The following is an 11,925-nucleotide window of genomic DNA, read 5'->3' as shown; positions in this document are numbered from 1 at the left end:
GGATTTAATTAAGACTTGGATAAAAATCTAATGCATGTATCGAGATATCTTTTAGTTTTCTTCTCCTTCATGTATCCTTTAGAGAGAGGTGGGAGGAAAGAGGAAAGAAAATGATCAAATTATAGAGGCTACTCTGAACTTATTCAAACTTCCTACTACAAAATTAAACAAGCTGTTCCTCAACAATATATTTATTGCATAGAATAGACAAATGGGTAAGAAATCAAAATTTAGGAGCAGAAAAGCAAATTACAACACAAGACGCTTCTTTTCCAAAGTCATAAGTAGTTTCTACAATTCAAAGACAAGAGAGGATAAGAGAGGCTACTTGAGCTCAACTATCCATCCCATTGTATCCTCAGCCAGCCCCATCTGCAGGCTCGTCAGCGCCGAATACAGCTGCTGCGACACACGCCCCACTCCTCCGTAAGTCACCCTGCATTCACCAAACAATGCGGTTTTACATTTCCCCTTCTCATCCTTTTTTCCTCCCAACGTACTACTATTAGTTTTGATCAATGTAACAAAGTCTATACCTTTTATTGAGATAGGTTATGCTTCCTACAGGTGAAACAACAACTGCAGTTCCCGTGCAGAAAACTTCATCAGCTTCAAGCAAATCGTCCACTGTCACATAACGTTCCTCAACCTGAATATCATAAAAGCATAAATAACAGTGAGTACGCTCTTTATTTGGTCGATCCACTTGATGCAAACTATAACTCGATTAGTCATAATGACAAACTTGAGAACCAGCAAAAGTACCTGGAATCCCTGACTAATAGCAACATCGAGTATGCTCTTCCTGGTGATGCCAGGTAGGATGGTGCCTTTTATCGCAGGAGTGGATATCACATTACCCTGAGGATTCAAATATTCAATTTTAGGATAGATTTTAAGTTTTCATGGACGAGGAACAAATAAGAATGACGGATAGAACAAAAAAACAATAATAAGATTATCACAACAGAAAGTTCAATATGAGAAATTAGCTTCAGACGGACCCAAATGATCCACTTTAATTTTTCAAATGTGCCACTCATTACACATATGTTGGGAAGGAATAGTATCACAGAAGGAGATCCACGCAAATAGAAGTTAAGAAGAACTATGGCTAAACAGCCAAAGATACCAAAATCATACTGAATAAAAATCACCATATCATTGATCCAGTGTGGGAATCGATGAAACACACTGAAATCATGTTGGTGATGAGAAGATGCCATACCTTTACAACAAACACGTTGCACGAGGAGACTTCCTCCAAATATTTTTTGTGAGTACTATCTAAATAAAGTACATCAGAAAACCCTTTTGCTTTAGCAGCACTCTGCGCCTGTAGAACCTAGCAGTGATAGTCCAGACGATGTAAATAGTCGTCAACATGAGGTAGAAATCAAAATCAAAATCATAATACAGGATGGTATTTACAGAAGACCATAAGTTAGTAATTGATAAGATAATAGGGTCACTAAGCAGGAAGAAGCTAAACTACAGTAAGCAAGAGAGTATCTTGACCACAGTTAGACAGTAATGACAAAGCACCAAAGTCAACAAGCCATAATTTGATTTGGCATGTTCGAAGTTTCAAATCAAGAGAAAGCTCTATGAGTTTACTCGAACTAGCGATAAGGCTGTAAGCAAGAAGTAAATTGTTAAAGATGGAAAGAGACAACTTAGAGGAAGTCTTGCAAGGAACAAAAAAAATTATATAGGGAGAAATAAAATCTACATTACAAAGCAGTTAACATTAATATAAGAATCACTTACTGCAGCATAGTTTCCGATGGTCTTTACTCCTCCGGTACCACCAGGTGTTGCACGATGCATTTCTGTCTCCACAATTAAATTTATTGGTGCCAATCCTTCCTATATCGTAGAACAAGGAACGAATGTGAGATATATTGTTGTTCCAGAAATAAAATTTTGTAAAAGGGATGTCCACAACAAGAGTAGCATTGAGACGTTAGAATTTGCAGCTTATAAATTGTACCTTGTTATGCAAAGCCCATTAAATAAAAAAAAAACAAGAACACCCAAATCATACATAAACATGACAAGTGAATGTTAGAACCAGATTCCTTCGTGTGCAAAAAGGTAACATAAGCATATATTGAACTTGTGGCACAGGCATGTAAAGGGAACTCAAACTACCTTGAAATAGTTGCCTACGGGTGAAACATAAACCAAAAAGGTGTACTCAGGAGCCGGTGCAAGACCTAGAACAGCTCCGCTTCCCATAAGCAATGGTCTTATATATAAAGAACCCTTTCCTGGTGGAGGAATCTGAAATTGACAACAAATAGAGAACGAGCTATTAATGTTTCAATACAATTGCATAACTAACTACAAGTTCTCAAACTCAAATAAAAACATTACCCATCTTTCATTTGCTAAAACAGTGGCTTTTACAGCCTCCAAGAACTGATCAACAGTAGGAGCAGGCATGCACATGCGCACGGCACCCTCTCTAAGCCGCATCGCATTTTCCTCAGGACGGAATAGTAAAATATTACCATCGTGTTTCCTGTAAGCTTTTAGGCCTTCAAACAATCCCTACAAATTTGGCAGACAAACTCAAATTCAAAACCCAAGCACATTGCTACATATCAATCAAAAAACGGCACACAATAAAACTAACCTGGCCGTAATTCAAAATACCAGCAGACGGGCTCAACTCAAGGTTCCCAAATCTCTGCAATTCACCATTACAAAATGCTTCACCTTGGGAGCACTTCATCATATACATATAATCAGTGGGCACCAATCCGAAACCAAGATTGTCCCAGTCAATGTCAGCTGATTCCAATGCAACATCACTGCCAAAATCAAAGAACCCCAAATCCTAGTGTCAGAACTGAAGCGAAACCTTAAATTGCTACCAATCGTGGAAAATTAAAAGAATAATTCCTAGAATCAGAACCGAATTCGAAAACAAAGAAGTCAAAATTCGAATAATGCGGCACTTCATATATTTCCACAACAGCAAAACCTGGCGGGCGACGCCACACGAAGCGAATTGGCATTGTTGTTACTGAAAGGAACGAAGCGCGATTGCTTCTGCAGCAGCACAGAATCATGATTAATACGATAAGCATAACAGAAATAAGCAGGTGATAAATAAGACGAATAGCAATGATTGCAGAGACGGAAAAGGGGCGAATTGAAAAAAGTACATTGAATGCGGCAGTTGCCTGGAGAGGAAGAAGGTGGGGAGAGAGAGATTTCTTGTCGGTGAGAGGAGGGAGGAGCTGGATAGCGCTGCGGGCGGGGCCGAGAAGGAGGGTGGGATTGGGGTGTAGGGCAGCAAAAGCAGCGCCGCTCTCCATTGTTTCACTCAAACCTCTAATTTCTGTTTTGACTGCTCACTTCCAAACAACAAATGCGTATATCACTTTGCTGCTAAATCTTTTTGCTCTAAATAATTAGGGTTGCTTCACTATAAATCATTTTTATTAACGAATATTTTGAAAGCTAATCAAACTCTATGTATTAGTATCCAAAAATATGCTAATACGTGAATATCAAAGCAGTTCTAAAAATAGAAATGTTTGTATTATAGTATATGAAACACTGAAAAAAGTTCGACAAAAGGAATATATATTTCTTAAGTTATGATGTGTCTATTGTTTTTAAAAAATTTAATAATATCATTTTACTTTTCGTCGACTCCAATTCCCAATTTCTTGGATGGATATCATGTACTAATTGCGTTTTAATGTGAGGGTATATTTGACTAATAAAATTATGTTAAAATATTGGGTAGGTATGAGGCTATAGTATTTGACTGATAAAATCACGTTAAAAACAGGGTAGGTATTTTTATCTTAAACAATACCATATGCAAGTCTGCAAGTAAACGAAATTTTGTTTTGCCTATCGACCACATTTGACTAATAAAATTAAATTAAATCGTCGTTATTATAATTATTATAAGTTTAATTCATTTTTATAACACAATTATATTCTTGTTTATTGAATCAATTTTAACTCATCCATTAATCATTCGGTCATTTTATAACACAATTATATTTTTGTTTATTGAATCAATTTCACTATTTCATCCAATACTAGACATTATATATTAAAACATACAAGATTCTTGTAAGAAAATTGAAAATTGAAAACTGAAAAAATGAGCATTATCAAACTAGGGGGTTAAAATAGGCTATGGTCGGAAGATAAGTCCATCCAAAGCCGGCACTCAAACATTAAACACACCTATGATTAATACCTCCAAAATACAGAAAAGGAACAAGGATCAACATCTTACATCAAGAACACCAGTCATGAAAAACACCACTCTAGAAGATCACTATAGGCACACATTTTACACGAAACTAGATGTGTTAGTTGGATCATTTACACCATGAAACAGATGGGACAAGTCGCATTCCGGATACTAAGCACTACTAGCTTGCATACATCATCACCAAAACCAAGAGTATGCATTTGCCTGAAAAATACCATAAAATAACTTTTAAAATAAGAAGAATACTTGAATCAAGTAAATGACAAGATATAGGTGAGGCATATACTTTCTAAGAAATACTATTCCACGCCAACTATATGTCAAATAAGTGCAAGATTTCTTCACCAAATCCCTGTAGAAAGCTATCCTATTATCTTACTCCACATCACCATTTTTATCAACTTTCTCATCAACTCCAGCATCCTGCAAAAGTGAATTAGGAATTAGCTTCTTACAAACTATAGTAAAACTGATGATTGTAGAAGATAATCGAATAGCAATCCTAATGATAACTGACAATAACCAACAGATAATGAAACATAATAAGCCCAATAAATGGAGCAAGTAATATATGACTTGTTTAATCAATGACGGCCTCACGTGGGTGTTATATTTTAGGGTTAGCGTAGATAGACAAAAAATAGTACTAATGCCTTGTTTACTTTAAAGGACTGAAGTTTTGAGATATCCCAAGACCCTTGACAACTCCAATCATTTGAAGTAATTTGCTGGATACATATCCCATGGAGTGACAATAGAAATAAGTGGTTAGTTTCTATCAGGTCCAAGAAAACAAAAATAGGCGGTGATGTGGTGTGATCTAAACATTAATCCAGCAAGAGTACTGTGCATACTAGAAATTCAGATCTATGAATACATTTTAAATAACAAAACAGGCAAGAGGAAAATTTCGAAGAGCACTTCTGGAGGAATATGCAAATTATCTAAATGAAGCACACTTCAGCTAACAACAGATAATCCTTGGGATTTCTATTTGAATAAAGATGAAAATAATTTATGCATTAAACTACCTCACTGCTTCCTGTGAGCCTTTCAATGTCAAATTTTGTCACTTGTTCAATTGTAACAACTTTATCAATATAGACTGTGGTCTCTGTGCCAACTGGAGTTTGATCAAATGGTTCGACAATATGATTGACCTTAGATGAGTTTGAGTACTTCTGTGGCAAGCTGCAGAAGAGAGAAAACAGGAATTGCAATAATTAGTCAAAAAACAGTATGCGATAGAATGATCATGAAATGATATGGGTCAGCAATAAGTATTTTTGAATGATAAGTACCATGGAGTCATATCTTCTGATCCATGATCTGTCATATCCTTTTCTTTCTTAAATTTTTTGTTACTATGTCTCGGTTCAAGAATTGTATCAGCACATCGTTTGAGCCATGAGAGAGGAGCAGAGAGGGGAGAAGAAGACTTATCGGACTCTTTTCTACCAGACCCATTATTAACTATCCCATTTTGATCTGAAACCATTTCATTCGGTTGACTCACAAATCTTTTAGTTGAAGTTTTCTGATTCTTTGACTGCAAGTTGGATTGCATCTCAAGTACAGAAATAGAGTCTAATCTTTCTTTTAAAACCTCCAACCCCTTCAAGGTCTCAATCTGAGAAATGATGCCCTCTCTATCAGCTCTTAGTAACTCTCTTTGATTCTCCAATTTTTCTCTTTGTACCTTAAGCTCCTCTATTGAACTATTTAGCTCAGCCCATTCTTGGTCCCTCTTTTCACGATCTCTATTTATCTCTCTTCTCTCATCGTCAAGCCTCTTCATTTCAGAGTTTACGTGTTCAAGTTCCTTCCCTACTCGTTCTTTAAGAGAATTAATATGTTGAAGTTCTTTCTTTTTTTCTTCCTCAAATTCCTTCGCTCTTTCTGCAAGATAATTCTCAATTTCTTCACGTCTCTTCTCAATAGAGTTATTCAACTCCTTCTTCTGCATCTCAATATCCCGCAAGAAATCATCACGCTCTTTCTGCATCTTACTAAACCACTCAGCACGTTCATTCTCAAGTTGTTTCATGAATGACTCCCGGTCATGGGAGAGTGACTCAAGATCACGTTTATATTGGTCCCTCAATTCATCTTTTTCTGCTTTCAAGCTTTCACGCTCATCATTCAGAAATTTGGAGACACTTGACCTCTCCTCAGCAATACGCTCTGCTTCTTTTACAAGCTGTTCCCTTTTTTCATCAATTAGCTCCCACTCAGATTCAAATTTTGCCTTCTCTGCTTTCAAGCGGTCTGCCTCAGCCTCATGTTCTTGTTTCTGCACACTAATATTATCAATCTCTTCTTTTAGTCTCAATTCTAGCTCAAGTAATTCATTTCTTTCAGTCCTCATTGCCTCCATGTTCTCCTCTGCATCACTGATCTGTTTCTTCCTCTCCTCCAGCAAATCAGAAGACTTCTTAAGATCAAGCTTCATCTGGTGGATCTCTTCCTTCTCTTGTTTGAGAGAACATTTCTTTACTTCTAAATCTTCTTCCAGAGTGCAAAGATTCTTTTGTTTCTCTTCAACTAAACTTAATCTCTCTTCTACTTCCTTCTCTTTTTCTTCAAGGCGCTTTGATGCAGCATCCAACTCTCTTTCTTTTTCTGAGATGAAGTCCTCACGTTGACTGATGTCAAGTTCTCTTAATTCCCATGCCCGCCTCTTGGTGTTAATCTCCTCTTCTAAGAACTTGCGCTTCGTTTCAGCTTCTGCCTCAAAAGCAGAATTCCTTATTGCCAAAGCTGCTTCTTGATTAGACATTACTTGTTGATTATTATCCTGAGAGTTAAATCAAACATGAATTGAGATTTAGAAAGAAAAGATTAGTTCTATAAACAATAAAGGACAGGATACTGTTAGGTTGGCTCCATTGCTTCGGTTCTGGATATATGCTCAAACAAAATCTACATGGTAGAATCAAGTAGTATGGCATGACAGTCTCATTCTAAAACAAAAAACATAAAAAACAAATGATAACAGCTAACCACAATTAATAGATGATGAAAACAATAGTTCTAAAAAAGTTGCATGTGTCAAACATTTAACAACACAAGCATAAGCACAAAAATAATGTCATTGCTAGAAAGTAATATAATGCAGAAATAAGCATGTTTCATGTATGGAAGGATCAATATTAATACACATACCATACAATACAAGGAGAATATCATTGCTACGTTTCTTTTGTGTGCAGAACTTTTATTTATTGTTTGTATTAGAAAAGACAGAAAATTAGAATACTCCACCAACACCCATGTTGAAATTTAATGTGTTAAACTAGAATCACAGTAAGAGACATTGTTTATTATGATGTTCAGCTTCCGGTTCCAACAATTTTCACAAGAAGTCATTATTTGCTCGTAAGAGAATAAACTTACAGATTCTTTGCTTGTAATTTTAGCTTGCATCAGAAGTGCCTCTTCCTCCTTCTTGAGAAGATCACATTCTCTTTTGATAACAGCCTGAGCAGGAGTGCACGAGAAATTTATATTAAAGTTATATCATGAATGCAGCTTAAAATAAAATATGGTCTATTGACATCAAAGTGAAAAATAATGTTATAAACTAACCTCCTCTCTTGCTGATAAGGTACTCACTTTTAGCTCAAAAGAGATTTTTTCTTCATTTAAGGACATACGCTCTTGGGAAATGCTTAACTTTAATTCACCAAGCTCCCTCTCTAATCTCTTCAACTCTTTGGTTTTATCTAAAACATATTCTTCTCTCTGGTTCAGCAAAGCGTGTGCATCCAGTAACCTCTCTTGCGTTTGCTGCATAACTTTTTGCCTTTCAGATAGGGATTGCCTCTCGAGCTGAATTTCTTTCTCTTTAGCTTCAAAACTAGAATGTTAATGATGAAAAAAAGACATCATCAGTAACTTTAGCAATAAGTAATGCTCTACATATAGAAAACAAGAGAACATCCAGATATGGCTAACCCCAACCAAATGCAGAGAAGAAAAACGACTGTTCGAACAATGGACCAAGAATACATCCCCTATACCACCTTAACAAAGCTAGCATACTTACAGATAACAGTAAATAGATACCTGGTTATTATACTATGAAAACTGCGTAGACATAGTTACATACCAAACTATCTAAATATATAACCAAGAAAGGTAAAAAGTGCAATCATGGGAAGACAGCTTTTTTCGATGCAATCATGCAAGAGAAGTAAGATTACCAACAAGAACTTACTCAGCCTTAGATGACACAATGCGTCTCCGTAAGTCATCTTCACGTTCTTCAACTTCATGCAACTTTCTTTCAGCAGTTCGATGATACCGAGTCGCTTCTGCTTCAAGTGACTCTGCAGCCCGCTTTTTCTCCTCAGCCTCTGTTAACTTCTTCAAGGCATCTTCCACCATATTTCTTGCTTCTGCAAATTTACTATCGGATGCCACCTTCACCTCTGCATACTCAGCACGCATTTCATGCAAGGTCTTCTCGATCTACAGAGATTTTCAAATTATAAATACATCAATAACTCACAGACCACATAAAGGATCACTAACAAGAACAGAGGAAGATGAAACTACATTCTTAACGCATTCTTTCTCAATTCCGAGAGCTTTCCTGAGACTGTCTTCTTGTTTTCTAGCACCAGCCATGTTGGAGACATGGGAAGCCCGTTCACGCTTATAATTCAGCTCAGCTGTGTCGGCAATCGATTTAGCTTCATCATACTTTGAATGCCATTCGTTCCTTTCCATTATAAGTAGGCCCATATGATGCTGGTGTTCATATACCTGATCAAATGGACAAGGAACATCAAGCAGAACTATTAAAACATCACAAATGATCAAAGCTAAATGGATTAACTTCGAGCATTGCACGCAGTCATTTTTACGAGTCGGGGCTACTTAATACCCAGCAAAGTTTAAGGTAAACATCGCTGTTACTAAAAACAGCTAAGGCTCTAAGAAGTTAATGAAATCATCCCGCCCGTTAGAACATTCAAATCATGCATCAATTTTACCCCCTTTCTTTAAAATAGCATAACTTTAGTAAAAATCAAAACCTAAATCCCAATCTTCTCGAATAACATTGAACCAGCAGGGCAACAATAACAGTTATAGCAAATGCACGTTATAGAAATTCAAGAAAATATGATAATCGGCATGGATGATGCGTAACGAAAATAGCTTAATTTTAGTAAAGCGTAAAAAAGATGGTATAGAAGGAGACCTCGGCTTCTAATTTCGCAATATAGGCAATGAGTGCCGCCTTATCTCTCCGTTTAATCGAATCTTCATCAAAACCTGCTTCTTTGAGCCGCTTCCAAATGGTTTCGTCGCTCAATGGGGTTTTCAAAACCCTAGACGAACCAGAATTCGGAGTCACTCCAATTGTTACGGCGCTCCGCGGCGTCACCGCCAATTTGTCCGACCGCGAAGTCGGAGTCGCCATAGACGGATCAGGATCAGTAGCTGTTTCTCGCACTAAAATGTCTCGCGCGAATTGGGGTTTTCTCAACTTCAGTGGGATCTCTTTTTGGTTTCACTTCATGGAAAAGCTGTGGTGTGGACTCCACCACTCTCTTCTTTTCGCATTCGTTTATTTGGTCATTCTTGACCCTACGACGTCGTATATCTTCGAAAATACTGTAAAATTTTACTACTGCTTTGATTATAGTATTACTTTCGAATTTAGATTATCGGATTTTAAACTTTTTCAAAATTTACACCACATATATTGGGTATCGGATACTGTCTGGATACTATTTTATTAATTGCTATGACTTTCCATGATTAAATTATTTACTAATTATGGTTTAGATTATATTAAAATAACAATTATAGTTTCATATTTAACTTTACAAATAGATCTTTTAATTAAATAATTTAAGAGTTTCTGTGATTCGGATGAAGTTATAAATAAGGCATCAGTATCACACAAGACTACGAGAATGATTTTATTTTCTCACCAAAATCACAAGTATTTTTATTATAATTGACATTTTAGTTCATGATAAAAAGAAGAATAGTAAATCTTTGGATTTTAACCTATTTCACATAAACAACTCGAATTTCATATTCCAGATGTTTGGTTAAATTTCACCAAAAAATAATATCATAGTCATAATTTAGAATAATCCAAAATAAAAACCATGCTTAATTAACGTCTTGATTCGTTTTCCTCTATCTTATTCCACAATTTACGCAATTATTTATGCCACCCAAGTTTTTTTATATAATGAAAATAAAAAACAATATTATTATATGAAAGGGTAGTGATAAATTAACAAACATTGTACGTTGGGATATAGTATTTGTCAATTTCTATCATTTGCAATAAATAAGGAAGTTAACTATTTTAGTAGTATATTAATTTTACATTATAACCCTTCATGTTAATTAAGGATTGAATATAATACTTTCAACAAATATTAAAAAGAAAATACTACTTAGAATTTTTTCTAATAAAAATATTTTACATTATTTTTTTTATAGTTTGAAAAAAAATATATGAAAAAATGAGTTAAAAGAGAAAACAACAAAATAATAAAAGATAGTGAAAATATTATAATTAAATTAATAATAATTCAATAAAATTTAATTTTTGAAAACAATATAATATTATATTATATTATAAATCACTTAGAGATTAGTTTAGCTAGTATGTTATATTTTCCACTTTCATTTATCTTAAAATCTAATTTATACAGTAGTATATTTTTTTATTTGGATCTCGTGTGTTCATTATTTTTTATTTCATTTTTTTCAATTATTTTAGTATGACCCCTATTATATTATTAATGTAATATTTTTTAGCAATGTCATACATCCACATAATATCATTCAATGACAGTAGTTTCTTAATTATATAAAATTTTCATTTCTGAAATATTATCAATGTATATTACATTATATAAAACAAAGAAAAATCACATAATAGCAAAATAGTATTTATAAAAGATAAAAAAATATTATTACAAAGAAATATATTAAAGAAATATAAATGGAATATTTTTTTGGCAAACGAACAATTTCTCTCTTTGAAATATCTACCAATATGTACTATAATACTTGCAAAATTAAAAATTAAACAAAATATCAGTATATATGGCATAATACGAGAGAAATTCCAAATAAAAGATTATTTTGCATAATTTTACTTTATTATTAAAAGGAATAATTTATTTATCTTCGTATCACTGTGATAGTTTAAATAAAAATGAACAATTTTTTTATTCTTATTAAAATACATTAGATGATTATTCTATCTAAAATTTTATTTTGAATTTCTGAATAACATTGGATATATTCAAGAATAAAATCAGTTACATATTTTCTAAAACAAAATGATTAAGGAAATACTGTAATAGCACAGATTTTCTCCTATAAATGCCAAATAGGGTTAAAGTAATAATATATATATGTAATTAATGAAGCTATCAATTCGAACTAATTTGATCTTATCTTATTTAAATTTGAAGGACAATTTGTATATTTAATTTTTGTTAATTTATCTTTATTCTATATGAAAATTGTATCAAAACATGTATATATAATAAAAACATATCAATATTGAAACGTAATAAACTTGAAACAATTATAAATTATAATGTTCCAATGTTAATTGGAGATAAAATTCCAGTCATAACAAAGAATTAAAACAAAAGTAATTAACTGTAGAATTAAACGAACAA

The 11,925-nt window shown here is 34.0% G+C and overlaps 2 protein-coding genes across 2 annotated transcripts; both read right to left on the bottom strand.

Annotated features, from left to right (window-relative positions):
• Positions 1-230: 230 nt before the first annotated feature.
• Positions 231-3,390, bottom strand: LOC125202709 (branched-chain amino acid aminotransferase 2, chloroplastic). Its single transcript, XM_048101156.1, has 10 exons — positions 3,177-3,390; positions 2,993-3,060; positions 2,642-2,819; positions 2,380-2,556; positions 2,155-2,286; positions 1,771-1,869; positions 1,229-1,345; positions 766-861; positions 537-649; positions 231-436 (listed from the first exon to the last, which is right to left on the bottom strand). Exons 1-10 carry the CDS (start codon positions 3,327-3,329, stop codon positions 325-327), a joined length of 1,245 nt encoding a protein of 414 aa, XP_047957113.1. The 5' UTR covers positions 3,330-3,390; the 3' UTR covers positions 231-324.
• Positions 3,391-4,204: 814 nt separating this feature from the next.
• LOC125223497 (protein CROWDED NUCLEI 4) lies at positions 4,205-9,789 on the bottom strand. The gene is made up of 9 exons (XM_048126678.1): positions 9,462-9,789; positions 8,813-9,022; positions 8,472-8,725; positions 7,841-8,111; positions 7,649-7,732; positions 5,554-7,049; positions 5,284-5,443; positions 4,539-4,675; positions 4,205-4,456 (listed from the first exon to the last, which is right to left on the bottom strand). The coding sequence occupies exons 1-8, from the start codon at positions 9,681-9,683 to the stop codon at positions 4,628-4,630; spliced, it is 2,745 nt and encodes a 914-aa protein (XP_047982635.1). The 5' UTR covers positions 9,684-9,789; the 3' UTR covers positions 4,205-4,456; positions 4,539-4,627.
• Between the last annotated feature and the right edge of the window lie 2,136 nt (positions 9,790-11,925).

This window comes from Salvia hispanica, chromosome 1 (genome assembly GCF_023119035.1).
Source record: "Salvia hispanica cultivar TCC Black 2014 chromosome 1, UniMelb_Shisp_WGS_1.0, whole genome shotgun sequence".
NCBI lineage: Eukaryota > Viridiplantae > Streptophyta > Magnoliopsida > Lamiales > Lamiaceae > Salvia > Salvia hispanica.
Note: the sequence above shows the minus strand (reverse complement) of the source record. Positions and strands in the feature narration are given on the sequence as shown.

Excerpts from the sequence above, each read along its gene's own strand:
- LOC125202709 (XM_048101156.1), bottom strand. The coding sequence starts at position 3,329 with ATGGAGAGCGGCGCTGCTTTTGCTGCCCTACACCCCAATCCCACCCTC. Across the intron at positions 1,346-1,770 it reads CCATCGGAAACTATGCTGCA|GTTCTACAGGCGCAGAGTGC; the intron begins GTAAGTGATTCT and ends TATCACTGCTAG. Across the intron at positions 437-536 it reads ATAACCTATCTCAATAAAAG|GGTGACTTACGGAGGAGTGG; the intron begins GTATAGACTTTG and ends TGGTGAATGCAG.
- LOC125223497 (XM_048126678.1), bottom strand. The coding sequence starts at position 9,683 with ATGGCGACTCCGACTTCGCGGTCGGACAAATTGGCGGTGACGCCGCGG. Across the intron at positions 7,733-7,840 it reads CCTTATCAGCAAGAGAGGAG|GCTGTTATCAAAAGAGAATG; the intron begins GTTAGTTTATAA and ends ACTCCTGCTCAG. Across the intron at positions 7,050-7,648 it reads AAATTACAAGCAAAGAATCT|GATAATAATCAACAAGTAAT; the intron begins GTAAGTTTATTC and ends TTTAACTCTCAG.